Raw genomic sequence first — 20,714 nt, forward strand, 5'->3', positions numbered from 1 at the left:
CGACTTACAAAAAAAGCCAACGCGCTTCGTACACAATAGTACAATTTAGTTTTGATCCGTTACCGTAAAACATTCACGCAGACTGTTAAAATGAGCTGTCAGATTTCCTAAAGTCAAAAAACGAGTGCGCCATGGAAATGTGTTCACAGAAATGTGCAGAGCTGTTTGTTTTCCAGTATCAGCCTCCTAAGTGAGGTTGTCCAATACACAATTATAAATGATAGAAGCAACAACTTTAAAAGAAAAGGCTAGATATGACTATAATATAATTTCTAAATTCAGACATTATGGCGAAAAGCTCAGGGGCATTTGACAAATCCATTTTAGTGAAGAGAATAACGTAGGCCAAACGGGAAGACTGTCCCACATGAATATCCCAGCCCGCTTATCTAACTGGGCAGCTTGAGGTTTGGCTTAAAATTGGTTCCATTGGTTCCAACGAGAAACCAGACAGTGATGTTGTTGTGGGCATAGGATGCATAGGACTTTTAGTCATTAAACAATATTATATATTTCATAAAAATAACACGACTTCTGAAAGACTTTGGAAATTTCATAAAGAACGCTAATAAGTAAAAAGTAAACCAGTGTGTTCTAATTGAACTAAACTACATTAGGTCCGTTTGTGAAGTAGGATTATAATTGGCTGGACTTAGTTGATGTGGGCGGGATCATCTTCTCCAGCAAATTCATCATTCGCTCCTGGAGTTGAAGGCTCTGCACCTGCAGGAAGTTTTGTTGGTGCATAACACGCCGCATCTCGTGGCAGGTTTCCTCCACCGCGCGGCTCATCCGCCGCTGCTCCTGTAGCATCGCCTCCATGACACGAACCTTCTTACGACGCAGTGAAACATGCGACAGGCGCCGCCTCTTCACCTGCTGAGACCTGAAGATGCAGTTATATGAATATTAAACTTAGAACTCAGGGTTTTATTAAGGTCTGCAGCATGCAATAATGAGACATGATTATTGAGCTTTTTAAAGTCAATACACATTTGAAAAATGATTCCTTGTTGCTTGGGGTCTTCTCCAAAGTGACTGACATGCTAAACTGTGGGATATCACAGGTTACCATATGTGAAAGGATCAGGGATGTCGTAGTGGGGTGAAAAGTGGGAGTCACTCCCCAAGTGGAGCAAAGGCCCTTGAGGAGTATGGCATTTTATTTTACTTTAAATATTGTTATAATTTAAAGATCAAAATAAATGTTGCTAACTAATGTAATTTTGGGGGTAAATGTTTTAGGTAAATACATCGGTTGATAGATTGAATTGTGTGTCCTAGTCATAAGCGTGTCTAGTTCAAGCACCCCTAAAAATAAGACTAAAACGTATTTTTTGTAATGAAAGGTTGTCCCTAATAAGCTGAAAAATGTTAGCACTATAGAAAATGTATGATTTAACAAACAAATCGTAAATGGTATGATCCACTTTTCCTCTCCTACTCCTGCTCTCCCTGAAGCAGCGCTGAAAGCGCGCACGCGCACACGCTCTGTTTTGACTGCTGTGGAAACAATAACACAGACGACGATTCTTCTATCGTTCAGCACCAACATATTATATTTAACAGCAGTCCTCTTTTTTGCTGCACTGAACCACCGGTCACTCCTTTTGTTGGTGGTAGGAGTGTTGCTATCTGACGTTCTTATCTAGCAAGCTAATGTTGAGCTTTAGCACCTCTAGGATCGCCCCTGGTCCTAAACTACTGAGGACAGGCGCCCTTACAACTTGCGCGAAATGGTTAAGTCCGCCTTCTACGGTCTTTTAACTACGAGCAATTAACTTAGCGTTCATTCTGCATTCTATTCGTGCTATGGAAGATGATGCCCAAGAAAGCTAAATCTGGTTTTCAAAAAGTAATGAAGAAAAGCAACTGCCAAGAAACGTCTTTCCCAAGAAAGGTGAATCCAAATATAAAAGCAAATAGCCTACATTATTGAACTCCCATGGTTATAAAAAAAAAGAAATACCAGCGTGTGTGCAATTTATCTTACTAGCTACATAAGACATCGTACTAAAACGAGGAATAACAAAATAGAGCTGTTCAAGTACTACAACAACAACTGTTAACCGTGCTAGCAAAATACTTCACAACTGACTCCGTTTTCTGTCACAAGCGATAGGCAGTGACGTCACTACTCAACATCACGAGACCGTTCCACATCAGAGACCTGTAGGCCACTAAGTCATTTTTTAGCTCAACATTTGTCACTCAAGCATTTAACCGATTGTGTTACCTGGACTCAAAGGAGCTCACAGAAATTTCTGTCCCATCTTCCTCCTCCTCTTTGACATCCCTCTCCTCAGAGGAGCCGGTGTATTCAGGAAGAAACCCTATGATTGGAGTTACGGGCTGAGGTAGAGAAGATTCAGGCTGGGCAGTGGATGGTCCCGTGGTTTGCGGGTCTAATGGACCCATATTGGTCTGCTCTGGCACCTTGGACAAGATCCTCTCGATGGACTTGAAGTAGGGCCAGTCAGGTGAGCCAGCATTGGCTGTGTACTTCATCTTTCTGTCAACGAGTTCGTTAAATTGTATGACGTAATCTGTGCAATTATGAAGCGTGTAACAAATTTGCATAATGGGAATATATCGAACAGATCATATTACTCGTTTATACACAAATTAGCACAAAGCGATAGGTAGCAAGCTTAAGCAAAGGCTCTATCTGAGTTGTCCAATTCACGAAACAAAATTCAGAAAGGCCATTGCCTTTTAGAAGCTTTTATCACATTTGACAGAAAATGTACTGCAACTTTAAGTAGCCTCGTAGGGGAAAAAGCCGCCCTTACACTTGCCTGTACTGGAATGTCATGTTGGTGATCTTCATCTTAATCTCCTCCCTGTGACGGTGTTCACCTGTGAGTTCGTAGAGCCGCTTTGCCATCGTTTCGTAGATCTTGGCGTTTCGTTTGGCCTTCTTGAGTTCGGTGACGTACTCCTCCCAAATGTACAGAAGCCCTTTCATTTCAGAGTCTGTCCAGTTACGAGCCCTTCTGTGCTTCTCGTTTGAGCCCGGCACCGTATAACTGAAGCAGTCCTCTGCAGACATTTCGTAAAGACCGCTCTCGGATTTGTTGTACAAACAGAATGCTTTTCTATTTTTTTTTAGTGCGGTGAGCTTTCAGAAAGTCTCCTTTCCTTCCCCGTTCTCCCTTGGTCTCCTCGAGCTTGTGCTTATGTGCGAGAGGCCACGCGTTCTGCCCTTCCCCCGCTAACTCAGTTAAGAGGCATCAAAACAGGGCCTGGAGGGCTGGGGCAATCAGCTTTAAAAGCTTTTAAAGAGGGAAGTTCGTCACCGTGATGTCAAGTTGCCCTGGCAACAGCCTACCAAAGCCCGCCCCTCTCTTCGCACCTCTGCCACCCCCTCCCCCCGTCAATTTCCCCGCTCTCTCTGGAATATGTAACAAAAAGCTTTTAGCAGAAAGCCCGTGAATGGGTTGGGCAGCCAGGAAATCTGCATGTGAAATGTGACTGCTTGGGGTGGGGGGTGGGTAGGGGGGGGGGGACTGCAGGAGCAGATTAAGCTGTTGCCTTGGCAACATGCCTTGCTCCAGGCAATGCAATCCAAACCTTAATGTGTTTAAAAGCTTTTAATGGGTGTTTAGAGGACAGTTCTTCCACTGTCACTTCCAAAATGCAGTTAGAACTCACACGTTCGATATACTGAAAGGCAAGAGCCGAGCTGGGACCAGCTATGTTTTAAAAGCAATGCTGCCTGTATCTATATCTTTACAGAGACAGAGCGCAGACATGTGTGTGAAATGCTAGGAAACGCAGAGTGTGCAAAAAAAAAAAAAAAAAAGAACAGGACGGCTCTAGTCGCATTTCTAGTGGACTTTAAGAGCTTGTATTCGGCTGTGTTTGTGAGCGTGTGGACACTGTGTGCATTGTCTGTGTATATCTACCCCTCCCCCCCTTTCCTGCCCCTATCTCCTCCCTTCCCACATTTGGAAGAATAGCACCCCCACCCCCATAACCCCGCCTTTGGTATTTCAGATTACAGGCATTTACTGAAGGTGAGACAGTCCATTATACGTGTCTGAAGATATTAAAGAGATGGGAAGGTCTCAACATCTTTACTAGCAGAAACCACCCACTGAGATGACAGTGGATATGTGCCTTTATTTATTGTTTAAATGCATTATGATCTGTGACCTACATCACGCTGTGTAATAAGCCAGTTGTTTTGGTTACCTGGCTTCATATAGTGTGCATTGTAATAATGACATATCAATAAACATTACTGACATGAACTAGTGGTATCTTTGACAACTCACTTAGATGTGACCATCACTCTCAGCACACCAGAACCTGGTTTATAGGTATTTGTTCTAAGGTAAGTGAGGAAGGTGCAATTGGAAGTGTGATGCCAATTGTATCCTCACACCAAGCAGATGTCACTTCTCAGTGTGTTAAATAGAAGGAATAATCCTTGTAGGGTTCATTAAGCCACACTGTTAATAAAGAATAAATGTAAATGCAGAGAACTCATCGATGCCGATACACAATCAGTATCAACTCTGGTACTGGCTCTGAAGTACATAAAGACACTGTTAATAAAGAATAAATGTAAATGCAGAGAACTCATCGATGCCGATACACAATCAGTATCAACTCTGGTACTGGCTCTGAAGTACATAAAGACTCTGATTACTGACACCATTATGCTAATTCAATGCATCAACTTGACCACGGCGGTTACAGATGGACAAGAACGATAGAAATCACAGTAGGTCCACATACAGGGCTTGTATTAGGCAGTGTTTACAACAGAAATTTGAGTACTGTATTTGGCATCAGTAAGGACAGTGGGGGAAATGGCATCAGCACATTTCTATTGGAGATGACATTCCTAACATGCTAAGAGTTCCTGGACACATTAAAAAGGCTCATCAGAAAATCCTTATTAATGCTTATAATTATTATTAATCCTTATAAAATGACTTTTTTCAAATAAATGAGAAAAATGCAAAGCATTCAAGATGAACAAACTACACATACCTTTTTAAACCTTTTTCTTTAATATTCATTCAGTATTCCAGCAGCTAATTAATATGCATGTGGTTTTGTACAGGTTTATATTATACAGCAACAACAGTTCTAGCTCCACACACTGTTCCTCTTCGTAGTTTCCTGTTGGCAGAAGTCATTTTACTGTTATAACCATAGCAACTATAATGGAAAAAATACAAGTGCAATAAGTGAGAATAAAACTTCACAGTATAAAAAAGAAAAAAAAAAAAACAACAACTAAGAGCTTATAAGACAATGCTAAAAATCAACATGTATAACAAATAAAATGGGGAGGGGGGGAGTAAGGAGTGCTGGCCTCATTAACTTGCCTTCAAAAACATGGTTTTGATTAAGAAAATGTGTACATAAAACACATACAGCACACTATATACTTCAACTATAAATGTAAGCTTACATTTGCATGTACATACATGCAACAAAGTCAACAATACACTTTGTAAACATGTCCATCATGGACCTACCCAGGACTGACCAGAAATGCAACTGGAGAAGGTTTGACCACAAACACAGCCTTTCTGCAAAGCTGGACCTGGATGTCCCGAAACGCGCCAATCCGATTGGTGGTTTACCAGCACCAGGTATGGTCATACCAAAACTTTTGAGTTGCATGTGATCAAGCCAAATCTCTGCACCAGTTTGCGATGAAACGGCAGCGTCACTTTATGACCCAAGAGGTTTATTACTCTAAACGTGGTCAACTTTCACACAGGATTGTACTTTAATTATCCGGTTGCTTGATGACTCTCGATTTGACACACTCGCTCAGGGGCTTGGTGAAAGAACTTGGCCGTCTATGCGTTTGCTTGCATTACTAATGCTGGGCCATGCCTTCTTCCTGCAGCTCAACACTGTTTTGTGTGGATTTTTTAAATACTGATCAATACTTTGTGGTTTGAGTTTAATGTCTAAGGGCAGCATTACTAGTCCTTGACATGACTTCTAATTTATTCACTCTATAACATAAAATAAGGTAATACAGAATAAGTATAAAAGTAAGTAATTAATGTAGTGAAAAAGTAAAACTGGGAAAAAATAAAACCATTTAAACAGCTGTACCATGGGTTTGGACGGAATGTATCATCAAGTGCCACTAGAGGGCAGTAAACATTCGTACTCAGTCTGAAACTGCAACTGGAGCTTAATAGCAAAACGTGGGGGGCCTCAATTGTACAAAAGGGCTTGTTCCACTTTGCACTGAATGATATACTTACATGCACAGAAGTACCTCAGGTTGGAGTACCCTTCACAGAACTACGATACATTAAATTGTTAAACAGACACCAGCAACAGTAAATTAATTTGTACCAACCTCCTCTCTTTGTTTAAGTTGGTCGCACTAGCTTCGAAACACAGCTGTGTCAAAACGTGGTTTTAAAAGCTTTCTTCAGCAGCAGGAAGGACAGTACCACAGAGAAAGAACACGAGCAGTGACTTTTACAAGTCCTTCCAGTACCTTTAAAACCGCATTCTCCATTTTTAGAAAAGAAAAGAAAGGAAAGAAGAAAAGTCAGAAAGAAAGGGAGAGAAAAAAAAAACCTATTTCCAGTTTAGGATAAAGGGTTTTCCGATCTGGATTAAAACGTTGGCACCTCTTCTTGTTCCGTTCCTGCTCGTTCAGTCCCTCAGGCAGTCCTCCTCGGCAATCCCCTGCGCCCGCAGCTCCTCCAGGACGTTGTCCAGGTGTCCGGAGTCGGGGTAGCCATGGCCGGTCAGGTTGGAGCCGAACTCGGTCTTGTGGTGCACTTCGTTCCAGATGACCGTGTCCGTCTCGCCCGTCGTGCTGGACGTTCCCACGGAGAAGATGAGCCTGCGGTCCCACGCCACCAGCAACAGCTTCAGCACCTGGGGGGAGGCAGCAGTGTGGGTGGTGATACGCACATCTTTAGGAGTGTGTGGGAGTGTTTGAGGGTAGGGGAGTGGAGTGCGCACTTACTAGGCGCCCTTTGTCGCTGTCGGGGAGGTAGCAGTGCCGGGGGAATCCGCGTGCTGTGAAGGGCTTGCCAGGATTCGGATGCTCGGGGCCCTGAGGTGCGAAAAATGAAAACAAACCCCAGACAGGTTCAGGTGCAGAACTGTGACTACCTGCGATTTCTTATTACCACCAGTTACATCCCACAGCACTCAACGCACAGCGGAGGCTCCGCCCATGGGAAAGTTACCTGTATGCCAGGCGGTATGTTATAGATAATCCGGATGGTTTTGCAATCGGGGTGACCGGGCAGCGAGTGAGGGATGACGTGGTACTCCATCTTGCCAGGTGGCTGGTTGCCGGTCTTCACTCCGTAGATGGTCTTGCAGGTGGGACACTGCAGGCTGCCGTCCTTGTTTCCGTTGTTGTACATGGCCACCAGGCACTGCAGGTGGTACTGGTGCCCGCACTGAGACAGGCGACCGACGGACTCTGCCCGGGAAATGCCACCCACGCCAGGGCCTTTGTAGCCGGAGGGGCCTGCCAGAGCCTCCATGCAGATGGTGCAGTCCTGCGAAACAGGCGGTACGGAAAAGAGTAAGGACCGCCGATGGCAGGAGGAAAAAGGAAAGAAAGAAACTTGAGCTATGGGGCGTACCTCCTCTGGGGGGTTGCGGACCTTCTGCAAGTACCTCCTCACCACCTCCTCGGGGGTTCGGCCTGTCAGAGCGGATGGACGTGCGTAAGTCAGCATGCAGACAGAAGCCATTGGGGTGTGTGTGGATGCGGGAGTCTCCTAACCTTTGCGGGCTTGCTTCTTGGTGGTCTTGCGGCAGCAGTGGCCGAGGCCCGGCACCGGTTTGATGTCACTCTTGCTGACGGGTGGGGGGTGAAGCACCAGTTTGGGTGGGCGGGTCAAGCAGACAGGAAGTCCTGCAGCGCTCATCAAGATCCCCGTTATCCCTGTGGGTTGGAGGGTGGGGGTGGACGTAAAATCCTTTGCTTATTTTTCTTCGTCATGCTTTTCTTATGTTATGTAAACTGCGTTTCTATAATCAGCACTGCCTACAATTTATTGGTTTGTTTAACTCACCAGCCAAGGCTGGGTGAACTGGACTGGAACCATTCAGATTCTTAACTGGGACAGTTGGGACCCTGAAACATAAAAAGAAATGGTATTCGTCAGTCATAGTCTATACACACACACGAGAAATTGATTACTTTCTACTCGGCCTGGCTTTTCAAAGCACGATGAAGACAGCACGAGGGCCGTGACGCAATGGCGTCGTGTTGTCCAGTGGACACCTGTTTATTAATCAACCGTTTCCTTACCCGATGGACAGACAAGACATGCTAAAGTATATAAGCCAGGTCACCTTCTGTCAGACCTGCTGCGGCTAACGAAAATAAACCTTCTAATTTCATCACAAAACTGTTGGCGTATATGACAACCAGAATTTCACGAAGATGTGAAAAAGTACAAGATATTATGGAGATAATGGTGCGTTTTCTGGCCTACACAGGTTATGATATGGCATCAATAAACACTGTGTGATATCTTGCAGACCACTGAGTAAAGTCTACATTCACTGGAAATGTTTGTTCCTGGGATCCTGGTTTCCCTCTACACAAGACAATCTCCAAGGACAACACATCACACATGATTTGAATATTTTGTCTAACAGAACCATAGTCAATGAATACAACAAAGGTGTTCAAAGATAACTGCCATCATGTCGAATACCATTCATCTAGTTTTAAGGACACACGCACACAAAATAGGAGGAATCAATTTAGCGCTGTTCAAACCATGTTACGGTGCATTTCATAACACCCATTTTGATAAGACAAACGTTTTCAAAAAAGCACAGTCTCCAAAGATACTCACTGCTTAAGCTGGATTACAGTCATGCTTTCGAAATTCGACCAAGCGCAAAGGGGAGAAAACACAAAAAGAGTTGACTGAGGAAAATCCAGAGCAGGCCCAAGCCTTCCTCACACTGCCCACGCCGAGCTCTTTAAACAAGCTCTCAAAACTGTGTTTCTGAGCAGCCTGAGAGCACACGCGTGTTAGTATTCAGTTTCGGGAAAGTTTTACAGTCTCCGTCTCCTCTCAGATGAACGAGTATGCTCCGCTCTTCCCCTGCGCTGTCTCTTATAGAGCTAATCCACTTGTTTCCATCTGTTGAGGAGCGTCTGGGAGAGGCGAGCCGCGTCACAGAGCTCGGGATTACCTCCGGGCGTCACTCTCCGACACACCGCCATAAGGAACCATCACGTCTGCACATACGGCGCGTGAGCCACCGCGTGATCACAAGCGCGTGAGCGCACACACCCACTCTGGAACTAATGGCAGCAGTTCAGGTGAAAGCAGGTAATGGGGTGAAAAATGTTGCTCTTGTTGGGTGACAGTAATTACTGAAGTGAAGTGCAAACGCCCCCCCCCCCCACGACAGCTGACGTCCAAATCCAAAAGCTCAAAGCCATTAATGAGGTCCATAATAAAAAACAACCAAGATTGTACACAGAAACCTGCTAAGTTGCTAAAATTCACTTTTACTGCATACATACACAACAAAAATATACAAATTCAACTAAAATTAAAAAAGACAACATTCTGAAGTTGTGTTTTCTGACAAGAGTCTCGTCACCATGTGGAGATGTGATTGCTGCAGATCTGTTGGGGTGTGTGTGAGAACACTGATGACTGATGAATAACCCATGCGAGCTAGCCTAGCTCTCTCACCTTTCTCGTGCAAAAGTGAGGCGGCTCATTTAATTTTGGATATAGCACGATCGTGCGAGGCGTGAGGAGGGTGCGAGGGGAAAGGTCGTGGGTCGCAGGTGAGGAGTGGGCAGTAGCCGTGGCACCGTAAACCGCCCCACTCACGTTTCCCTCCGGGTAATCCGCTCGCCCTTAATCCACACGGTCCGTGTGCAGGTGCGAGCACGGAGCTGCACCTGGCGTCACCATCCCACCCTCACGGGCCCCAAATCCCTCCCACCCCTCAACTCTGTGTGAGAAGTCCCAGCTGGGGCCTCCGTTAACGCTAACGCACACAGAGAGGAGTGACTGGAACAGGAGGACTTTAATCAGTGACCGTCAAGACTGCGAGAGATCATGAAACATTTATATAAACTCCTCCACAACCTCCAGCAGAAACCTACATTTATCAAGACTGTTTGATTTACTTGCGGTGTGTGCCAGGAGCTCCAATCCCACCCCTAGCTCCAGTAACGCCACAGTCTGCTGATCGGCACAAATCAAACACTGTGGCTGAATTTGTCAGAACGGGGATTATTTGATTATTCCCCCCCCCCCCCCCCCCCACAGGACACAGGAACGTCTTTAGAATCCAGAACAGCTCATTTGTGCAGCAGATGGTACAATTACTAAAGGAAATACGTAACCTTTGACCTTCCGACCAATTAATTACTGTGATTTTAATTAATTATGACTAATTATGCAGTGCTGCTCGTTGATGGCCCACGCCGTGTCTCTGAACTGGATCCGTTTGCACTACCTGCACATGTTGATGTAATGAATGCACTACTGCAACAGCTGCTATGGAAGTGCATACGCGTGAGGGCTGCACCACTCCCACCTGCAGACACCTTAATGGTGACCGATGGGCCAGACGCCATCTGTCTCACGGGCGGCTCCGCCCCCCGAATAAACGACGCTGTCCCGTAGCATCCAGAGATACTATTGGTCTTCCACTACCGGAAAAAGGGCTTGGAACCCGTTCCGTGTTGCTGCCTATATAAACTATAAACCCCAATAGGGCCCATTGTGTAAGAGCAACTAGGCCAAAATCCAGGCTATATTAATATGTTATTGATTAGCAACATGGCGTTTTTTGAAAATAAAGACAAATAAATAGATGAGGAGTGAGGGATGACACGCCAGCCAGCCGCCATCTGGGGACCATGTCGTCTCACCTGCTACAGAGCACAGGACTGGAGTGTGTGTGCACACACCCCCACAGCCCCTCAGGGGAGCAGACGCCCCAAGTCAGTCAGAAACTCATTGCTCTCTCTAGTGGTCCAAAAAAGCAGGACAACCTGTAGACATTCGTTTTACACCCTACAAGAACAAAGAAACTCGTCATGGGATAAATGGCAAGGTAGCTTTTTTGTTGCTATGCTACTTTCTGCTAGCAAAAAAGGCTTCAAGCCGGCGTTTCTACGCTAATTATACAACCACACAATGCCGAGGTTATGGTTCATTTAGCAGGGCACAAAAAAATGTAATTATATGCATTTCATAGTTAGTGTATCTAAGAGAGAAACAAAGAAAGAGAAACATCACAGCTGGCTAAGTTAGAGTGTCTTCGGAAGATTTTCGTTCTCTGAAGCTTCAGTTTCAGGGGGGACTGATCAGTATGCCCGAGTGTACTTGTGCCTGCGTGCTGGCCTACGACTTTTCCCTAAAGCTCTATTCATAGCCGCCTTCTTTACAGACCCAGCCCAGAGTCATGGCGTTGTGGCGTCTGAGCGTGGCTTTTGTCTCCGCAGCCCAGCGTCTGGGCCGGCCTCCCTCACACGCACCAAAACCAAACACCCGCTAGTGAACCCCACTCTTTCAGCGTGCGGTGGCCTGCTGCCCGGGCCGACAGCCCCCCCCCCCCGGTCGCCAGAACACCCGCCCCTCCACCACATTGTGTTGCAAATGCCGCCCAGGCCGTCGCCTGCCAACAAAGGTTGCTGCGGAGACGCTCTCTGCGCGCACGCACGTACACTCGCACGGGGCGCACAATGGGGCAGGAGGGGCCCCCGAAGAAAGAGAGGACCCTGGGAACCGGGGAGCGGGGAGGTGGGAGACGTAATGAACGGCAGTGACCTGTTGACATTGATGGAAGACTCCCCTCCTCGGTCTAAAACACTTCCTTTCATTTCCTTACAGCCTTCCAACGCTCAACCCACAGAGTTATGGAGGACACTGGAGCTGCATACGACATAAACGCTGAGAAATCTCTCCCCTCTCGGCTGACGTTCCAAGCAGAGGAAGGGGAACCACTAAATTGTCTCTCCGACGGCCGAGCGTGGAGAGTCCACTCCGCCTTTCTGCCGATTCCCCTTAACCGAGGCACTTTCTGGTTCTGAAGGATTTCAGAAGCACACGAGTGCCTCACTTCCTCCACCACGAGGACTTTGTATCCAAATTCGATTGTCAAAACATTTTAGGTGCTTTTACTGAACACACTACACGGTTCTGTAACAATTACTAAAAGCACTTTACTTTAGGATAATTACTTGGTGTGGTATCCAATGTAAAACCTGACCCCCTCCTCCAGTGAACACTGTAGCATTCCAGTCTGGGGCCACTAGATGCTGTACAGTGATTGTCCAGTTCCGCTCAGTATTAGATCGCCTGCATAAACTTAATGTCCATTTCCACCTCGTGATCCACACCCAGATTCCTCAGTACTACAGTTCAACAGTCAATCTGAGATTAAACACAGAATCTGTGAATAATGCTGCATTAGGATGGAGGATCGGGCCATTGGGTGGGAAATGAGATGAGAACTACTGAGATGTTCTACTGGTTGGCAGGCTGAGATTCCACAGAGCTGCCACCTGTTCTTACTCTGTAGTCGGTCTGCCTCTGGATGGTGTCTTCATTTACAATCTAATACCAAACTGATGTCATAGCCAATGACAATTGTTGCTTCTCCCAATAACTGAGGAGCAACAAATGCTTGGACCCCCAGCCACATTCATTCATTTAATAAGAAAAAAAGCAGGAGTTACAGTTTTAAATTAGCACACTGACTAAATAAACTGCTCCTGATCGCAAAGTCACACGACAAACTGCAGCAAACTGCTGTACCGTTCAGACCTGCTCGTAAACGCATCACCGTTACACTATGTGCAACACACATTTTGCAGGGAAGTTTATGCTATTTATAAAAGCTTGACAAGCTGAATGTAAAGCATGTAAAAGCCTGGCCAACTGTAATATTTCAGTAACGGGGTTACCGCCATCCAGGAGGACAGGGGCGAGACTCTGTGGCGGCAGCTGTTGCCGTGGCAACTCACCCGGAGGCAATGAGCGCCCGAGACTGCGCCATGGCGATCCTCTGCAGGGCGGGGCGGCTGAGTCCCGCCAGGCTGGAGCGGGAGGGCAGCGGGGCGGCGCACGCGGCCGCCGCCGACGGCACGGGGCCCAGGACGCGGGCGGACGGCGTGGGCGCGCAGGTGGTGGCCGTGGAGATGAGGGCGCCGGAGGGCGGGGCCTGGGCAGAGCCGGGCGGGGCCACGAGATGGGAGGGGGCGGAGCCGGGCGGAGGTGGAGGCGGGACGGCAGGCGGGGGTGGCCGGGCGGAGGAGAGGGACAGGGCGGCCGTGGCGGTGCCCAGCAGGGAGAGGGAGTGGCCGAAGGCACCGGCGCCGCCCGCCGTGGAGTTCCTGTGCGGGGAGAGCGCCCGGGACAGCGAGGGCGGGTGGGGCAGCGTGAGCGAGTACGAGTGGCCCCGCGGGGCGGCCTTGGGGCTCGGCGGCTTGGGCACGGGCGGCGGCTTACGTCCCAGAGTCTGGGCCACGCCAGGGGCCTTCACGCCCAGGACCAGCATGCACTGCTGGCACGAGCACGGCTGGCCCAGCGATGTGATGGCGGACGCGGGAAGAGCTCCGCTGGGGTACGCGCTGCCGTTTCCCCCCGTGATCCCCGACACGCCCACCCCCAGGTGCCCTCCTCCCCCGTTGGACGCCCAAGCGTGCGGCTTGGGCAGGGGCCCCGACACCAGCGGGTAGGCCAAGTCCGAGCGTCTCTGGATGCGCCGGCGCCTCTGGGTCTGCCTGTTGATCTGGGTCATGCTCTGCAGGTCGATGAGGTAGCAGAAACCCAGCGGCGTGAGGTCCAGCCAGGGCTGCTGCCGGTCGCGTGCCGCCTGGATGGCGATGCCCACCTCCGTATCGTACGGCGTCCACGAGCCAGAGTCATTTTCCCACTCCCACATCCAGCCCTGTCCCGGAGCAGAGCGCGGGTCATAGAAGCTTCGTCGCACCGGCCGCAGCGTTCCTGGATAAAAACACACAGGGCCTTCACTCGGTGCTAGAACTCCACAGACTACACCACCACAATAGTTTTTTTTTTTTTTTTTACAATTAAATTTTAACACGGCTAAAACCATAAAAAATAACATACATCTCAGTTTGGTTGAGTCACCACCTAAACAAAAACAATCTGTATTAGACATAACATCACATGACACGCCTGGCGTGTCTGTTGCAGATTCCACAGTGTAAAAAACACAAAACATGAGCTGCGATGTATGATTGGTCCATAAAAGAGATAAATAAAAAAAAAACTGACAGTGCATGAAATGCCTCAGAAAGGGTATTCATCCGACCTCCGGCCCCTCATGACCTCACCCTGCTGCAATTCAGCCCTCTCCTCCCTCGTGTCTTTTAGAGAAACGGCTGGTCGCCCATCGAAGGCCCTCGTCCCTCCGTCTTCCCATGCGGGGCGCTCGGCCTCGCACAATGGCCTTTGTCAACCGGTGGAGGGTGATGGAGTCTCCAAAAAACCCTCGACTGCCAACAATCCACCTCTTTGTTTTGGCTGCACTTCACCCCATGTTATGGAATGCAAGGCGGTCCTCCTCCGTCCCTCAGAGGTACTCTCATGCACTGATGAGGTTTAATCTGCTCAATCATTCCATCATTAGGAGAACCTCATTATGCAACTACTTGTACTGGTTTTAAATTAACTGTGGTTGCCAGCACTGGGTGAGGAACATACCAAGTAACACTTTTAACTAAATACTGCTTTAGTTGATTGGGGCGTCCCTAAACTCTTGCAGATGAGCTTTGCAGCCATGCGCAAGTTTCTCGGAGAATAACAGGACCTCGGCGACCATAACCCCATCTTACCGGTATCTTGCCGAAACTGATGCATGGACTGCAGATCGATGATGTAGGGCGAGAGTCTGGAGTCAACCTGGCCCAGCACCACGCTCCCGGCGCCGCGGGGCTCGCTGCGGATCACCGCCTCGATGTGATGAGACACGGCCGGGCTGTAGGGTCGCCAGCGCCCGTGTTCGTTCAGCCATTCCCATACGACCACGGCCGACGCTAGCAACATCGCACCTACAAAATAATGTCACACCGTTGATTTTAACGACGCCGTCTTTAAACCCCCCCCCCCCCCATTAATCATTAGCCTAGCCGAGTAGGCTTGACATATTTAACGAGCTGTCTGTCCCAGCTGGCTAACAAAGACTCGGCAGCATATATTCGCCGTCTGGGGATAAAATAGCCCGTTCAAATAGCCGGGGTAGGTGGCTAGTGTCGCGGTTTTAAAGCCAGGTTCGCCACACCAGCTGCCGAACGCGCTCGCGACGGTGGAGAGGGTTTAAAAAACGACCGTTAACGTCCGACGGTTAGTCAGAGCTGACTGCGCGTGCCGCTAGCCGCACAGCTAGCGCTCCGTCGCCTTTGAGGGACTGTAGAGGACGACTGTTGCCACACACAAAACACCACAACTGGCGAAATACTGGCAAAAAAATACTTACCAGCAAAATATACCAGTCGTCCTCTTACGTTCGCATTCAGACTATCGGAGGCGAATGCGAGTCCGTTGGCGAATTCATGTCTTCTTGGCCCGTTTGGCGAAAGCGTCGAAGCTTTTCGGCGATGCTGTGGTGAGCTAGCCAGCAGCTAGCTAGCACGAAGGCTAAATCAAGTTACTGATGTGTTTCATTGGATTCATTAGGAATACGCAACGCAGGAACATCGCGTAATAGATCCCGAATATCCACGCGTGTCCTGGCAGCGGCTAGATAATGATTTGGTTTCTAATAGCGCTACAGCCTTGTCTTTCTACTTGCAGAAATAGTATTTTAGCAGGATGATGTTGACTCTTGGTTGTTTGCGTGGATTTGCCGATTTCCACGCCCAACAACAATAACGGACCAATCAGGCTGCGCCGCCACTTCCTACTTGTTCTGTCTCCGCCTTTCGTGCTCAAATATGTCGCACTCTCCCACACTTACGATTGACCGAGCAAGACCTACATATGGTGTAGCTTTTGGGTATATTCGGGAGTTTCAACTGATTTTCTACAACGTTTCAAAGATTAATTCAGTCGTAGGCGTTATTACATTTTAAAAATAATAATTTTTTAAAAGAGAAATCTCGTGGAGATGCCGGGGATTGAACCCGGGACCTCATACATGCGAAGCATGCGCTCTACCACTGAGCTACATCCCCTACGTAAGCGAGTTGGTAAATACGTCCCCAAATACGTATGACATTGGATGCATAAGTTAATGGTTTAGTAATGCTAGTCGTGCTACGAACTTGGCGTTTATTGAAAACCTTGATTAGTTCTTATCGCTGGTCAAGCATCGCTTGTAGTAGGTGGACTAGCAAAAATTTTGCTTTGCAAGATGTCGAAAAACGCAAGAAAAAAACTTTCAGTGGTTTTGCAATAGTTAATGTTAGTTAATGTTAAATTTCATATTTTCTCTGCTAGATTAAGAAGGACTAAATGACGACACACACAGAACAAACTGGCTTAACTAGCTAGCTACCTATGTATCTAGTAACACTATGCGTTAACAGTCTTTAAGCTGTAAAACATCAACTCCAGGCCAGTAAAATTGATAATTTTAGCTACATATGGCAAGGTAGAAAACGTAGCTGTGACAAGCATATCATATAACAAAATCATATGTTGATGTAAATGTATTTATTTTTTTAAGAAAACGTACAACTCCTAGGAAAATTGTCCAACACCCACCAATTACATAGAGCAAATATAGCGAATCAAGCCTAAGAGTTAACTATCATATTCTCCTAAGTTCAAAGTAGAAGAACCGCGAAGGACCCTTAAGTTTTTTGGGTCGTGTGTGTGAGTGGGATGTCATGTATGAGAATAGTCTTTTATCACAGCTTTACGGCCTACATCCTTTCTCATCAGCTCCATATGTTGGCCACTTTCTGCTGTTTTTCACAACGCTGTCACACTACTCTCCGCCCTCTCCTCAGACCAAATGGCACTGCCAGAAAACGACTTTAAGTCAATCAACAAGCCCACTCTCTCTTCATTAGTAACCTCCTCACTTTCTTTACTCTCATTTTTTCCCGCGCCATCTTTGGACTCCTCGTTTTGCTCCCCTTCATTCTGCTCCTCGTCCTTGGTGTTATTTTGCTTGGCCCTCTCCCTTAGGTCAATACTGGAGTAGTCATCTGATGAGTTTTCCTCAGGTCCCTCAATGTCATCCTCCATGCTGTCATCTCCAGTGTGACCTTTATCTGCCTCTCCCTTTTTCCCGCCTGCACTTCCATCTTCGTTGTCTTCATAATTGCCCTCCTCTTCATCTTGAGGTTGTAGCCTTGATCTAAGATCACGTACCCTGCTCTCCACAGCTCGGGCCCCTTGCATCACACGATCTCGAAGGCCCCCCGGCCTAAAGACAAGGCGCTGCACACTGTACTGATCATCTGTATCACGGTTCAGACGCTTATAGAAGTACAACAGGAGCAGAAGGAGGACAATCAAGAGGCAAGAGAGCACTACGAGTACTGTAGTTTTATGAGCCGATGCGATATCTGCCGTCATCACTTAGGAAGGGAATGGTGGAAATGCTGTAGTGAATGTAAGCAGATCATAAGTAAACTGTTATGTGAGCTGAACTGTAATAGTAAGCTGAATTGAATAGTTAACAAAGGTAATTCAAATGGTCTTCAAGGAAGTCTTCTGAGTATTTAGTTCATATGAATCAGCTGTACCTGGAATGTGAATTATTTCATCTGAGAAAATCCGCTTCTATTTAATGAATCTGTGGGACAAAAAATGTAAAAAATATATATATACCCAAGCATATATTCATGCATACACTTTAAGTATCTGTTAAATCTAGCTACACGTTAGAAGCTACAAAACAGTGAACATGCCGGGTCTAACAGTCACACAGGAAATGTTTGTGGTACTTGTGGAACAAACCATTTCACCTTTAACAATATAGATACATGTCCTACATTCCAATTTATCATGCTTTTATTTAAAGTTGTTAGCAAAATTTTACTGCCCATTTTCTTATACTCAAAGGTGAATTTTATCCCCTAATGAGCAAAAGTGGGATATAAATGGGCTACTATGGTGTGAGCGTGGAGATAAACACATTTATGTGGGATATTAATCAGGTACAGAGGTGTGGAAAAATAATAGGATCATAACCAAAAAGGACATTTGATAAAATTTGTGTGGTTACACGATTTTTGGTCCCATGCTTTTGTGGGCTTCAAATGCTGCTTTAGCAATATTGTGTTAGCAATTTCAAAGACTGTTAGCAACAATATAGTAACAATTATTCAAGTGTGAAACACAATGGCAAAAAAATATAACAGCTAAAAAGTGTATTGAATCTGCACTAATTAATTTGTTGAGGGTTAGGGTTATGTATAAATTAAGTATAAATTATAACAAAGTTACAGCTAGGCTTACAAAATGTTTATGTACCTTTTAATGTATTTTAATGTATATATATTTGTAAAAGAATGAAATTTTTATTTCACTCACCACCAGTTTGATTGTTGGTAAACCTTTATGTGCAGTCAAGAGAAAATGTAGATGTGTTGTGCAAAAGGAAAAAGAAAAAAAGGGCGTGGAGAAGCAAGAGAACATCTGATTGGTGTTGCGAGTGTATATGTGTGTGTGTGACATACCTATGGCTAAAATTAGAAACATTTTTGGTGTATGCAAATCATTTTTGATTTTATGTGTAATTCTACATATTTCTGGGGAAAATGCAGCTCAATCCGAGATGCATCTAAACAGTGAGACTTTGAGAAGATGATTTAAACAATTGTGTATTTATATCTATTTGTTAAATACATAATTACATGTAAGTCTATAAATCTGTTAATGTCCCAGAGTACACTGATGTAAAATTCCAAAATGTCCTCGGGTGAGGATGTATAAGGTAGTTGATAAAATATATCTGTATTTGCTGTATTTACAGCAAATATGCCTGTACTTGCACCATACTTTTGCATCTTTGCATATTTCAAACCGTATAGTCTATTTTAGAACAAGAGAACTCATGGTAGTGGGTTGACCAAGTGGGCAGAATCTTCCTGGGCCTTTTGTTGCTATAGATAAATATTACAGTAACGCCAGTAATCACCAGCTGATTATATGTTTCATGTGGTTTTGTGTGAGTGTGATAGAGAGCACATGTATGCATGATTTTATGTACTTATTTCCTTATTTTAATTTTAGTTTTGTTGGGTCTAGGCACCATTGACCAGTTGAAATTCCCATGTAGATTATAAAGCTTTACTTGTCTTGACCTGAATTGGCTCAATTTATCAACAGTGCAATGTAAGAAAATTGGTGAGTCTTTAGGAAGTGAAACTACATCTATACAATTGTCACAGCAACACAGTTTTTGGCTCTCATACAGGAAGGACTTGCTGGAACCTAACCAATGCAAGATAACGCGTTTGTGCGAGCCCTTTGCATACCACATCCTGTTAGCATTTCCAAAGCAATCATAGAAGCTCATGTTCTGCACCAGCAAAACAAGCTTGTTTGTGTTCAATATCTCACTTGTTTTTAAGAGACCTTCACTAGCACCGAAGAATTTTTATATACATATATATATATATATATATATATATATATATATATATATATATATATTTTTTTTTTTTTTTTTCAGTGATATTTCCCTTTGTGAATGATTCAGCTTTCACAAAAGATTGAGGAAAACAATTAGACTGCTTGAGCTATATTTAGAGATGTATCCAAGGATTAAGTTTGCATGTGTGATGTCAGATGCAATCAGTGAGCTATAACTTGCATGACTCGTAGAACTAAGTGTGCAGAGGTGGTACTCGAGGTCAGTACACTTACAGCTTGCCTTAGAACTGCAAACGCAGTCGTATTTCTCTGGATCCAGAAACACTGATACACTCAAAATAAGGTGAGAAAAACAACAGACACTCGCCAATGTAACAAATATGTTCTGTATTTGCTTGTATTTGTCTTTCTTGGAGGATGGCTGAGGATGGCGAAGTCTTTCCAGTGACTGCTGGGAATTTGAGTCCCTGTTACTGGCCAGAGTCAGTAGGTAACCATCTGGTGGCAGGTGGCATAACAATACTTCACACATACAGCAACAAAAACCTAAAAACCTAACAAATAATTGTAAAACAACACATTTATTGTTAGCATATTAAAATATGCTTCATTATTATTCATTATGTGAATGTGAACCAGTGTTTTAGATCATTTTCAATATGTAGACAGTTTGCATGCCTCCCACCAAAGCAGTCTGACTGAAGGATAAATCGTGTGACGTACAGTGTATGCAGGGGTCAGCGCTCCCAAAGCCAGCGTGTTCGTGCTGCTGCGTGTTTCCGTGTTTATGTTTATATTCAGAGTTTAGTGAGCAGCGTACTAAAGACGATCTGACACAACAGGGCAACAAATCACAGAAGCATTTGTTAATTAGACAATGGCTGCCTGACCTCTAGAAACCAAAGGTGAACACTGGAACAGGAGCAGAGCATCTCGCTACAACATAATTGAGTGTTTCCTCTTGTGATTTGCATGAATTGACTCTCCAGTGTCTTTTCTTAACCAACCTCTACATTCTGTATTATTGAGGTAGTTAATCTGATATTCTGCGGTGTCGTGGTATAACTAGGCTGGCCATTAAAGTGCCTGCATGGTTTATGGACGTTTCCTTCACGTGTGCTCTGTGCAGAGTGATCGCTCTTGAGTGTAAGGAACATCCAACCGCATCTAACG

At 45.7% G+C, this 20,714-nt stretch overlaps 3 protein-coding genes, 1 long non-coding RNA gene and 1 other non-coding gene across 7 annotated transcripts; 1 reads left to right on the forward strand and 4 right to left on the reverse strand.

Moving 5' to 3' along the window:
* Window positions 1-249: 249 nt before the first annotated feature.
* Window positions 250-3,299, reverse strand: msantd1 (Myb/SANT-like DNA-binding domain containing 1). Of its 2 annotated transcripts, none has more exons than XM_076973325.1 (3): window positions 2,799-3,299; window positions 2,237-2,512; window positions 250-886 (listed from the first exon to the last, which is right to left on the reverse strand). In XM_076973325.1, exons 1-3 carry the CDS (start codon window positions 3,050-3,052, stop codon window positions 637-639), a joined length of 780 nt encoding a protein of 259 aa, XP_076829440.1. In that variant the 5' UTR covers window positions 3,053-3,299; the 3' UTR covers window positions 250-636. The 2 variants fall into 2 exon arrangements, with proteins under 2 accessions (XP_076829440.1, XP_076829439.1); XM_076973324.1 differs by having other exon boundaries at window positions 2,793-3,299.
* Window positions 1,500-4,217, forward strand: LOC143475471 (uncharacterized). Its single transcript, XR_013121019.1, has 4 exons — window positions 1,500-1,900; window positions 2,117-2,172; window positions 2,307-2,480; window positions 4,000-4,217. It is a non-coding gene; the product is annotated as an uncharacterized LOC143475471 (long non-coding RNA).
* Window positions 4,218-5,003: 786 nt separating this feature from the next.
* On the reverse strand, window positions 5,004-15,973 carry dtx4a (deltex 4, E3 ubiquitin ligase a). 2 transcript variants are annotated; one of them, XM_076973322.1, is made up of 9 exons: window positions 15,466-15,973; window positions 14,825-15,040; window positions 12,989-13,991; window positions 8,040-8,101; window positions 7,748-7,909; window positions 7,605-7,666; window positions 7,197-7,517; window positions 6,971-7,060; window positions 5,004-6,879 (listed from the first exon to the last, which is right to left on the reverse strand). In XM_076973322.1, exons 2-9 carry the CDS (start codon window positions 15,033-15,035, stop codon window positions 6,652-6,654), a joined length of 2,139 nt encoding a protein of 712 aa, XP_076829437.1. In that variant the 5' UTR covers window positions 15,036-15,040; window positions 15,466-15,973; the 3' UTR covers window positions 5,004-6,651. The 2 variants fall into 2 exon arrangements, with proteins under 2 accessions (XP_076829437.1, XP_076829438.1); XM_076973323.1 differs by having other exon boundaries at window positions 12,989-13,970; window positions 15,466-15,967.
* Window positions 15,974-16,090: 117 nt separating this feature from the next.
* On the reverse strand, window positions 16,091-16,162 carry trnaa-cgc (transfer RNA alanine (anticodon CGC)). Its single transcript has one exon. It is a non-coding gene; the product is annotated as a tRNA-Ala (tRNA).
* A 462-nt stretch (window positions 16,163-16,624) lies between these two features.
* On the reverse strand, window positions 16,625-18,571 carry LOC143475470 (uncharacterized). Its single transcript, XM_076973327.1, has 3 exons — window positions 18,477-18,571; window positions 17,687-17,736; window positions 16,625-17,542 (listed from the first exon to the last, which is right to left on the reverse strand). The coding sequence occupies exon 3, from the start codon at window positions 17,514-17,516 to the stop codon at window positions 16,905-16,907; it is 612 nt and encodes a 203-aa protein (XP_076829442.1). The 5' UTR covers window positions 17,517-17,542; window positions 17,687-17,736; window positions 18,477-18,571; the 3' UTR covers window positions 16,625-16,904.
* Window positions 18,572-20,714: the final 2,143 nt, after the last annotated feature.

The sequence above is a fragment of the Brachyhypopomus gauderio genome, chromosome 14 (genome assembly GCF_052324685.1).
Source record: "Brachyhypopomus gauderio isolate BG-103 chromosome 14, BGAUD_0.2, whole genome shotgun sequence".
NCBI classification, from domain to species: domain Eukaryota; kingdom Metazoa; phylum Chordata; class Actinopteri; order Gymnotiformes; family Hypopomidae; genus Brachyhypopomus; species Brachyhypopomus gauderio.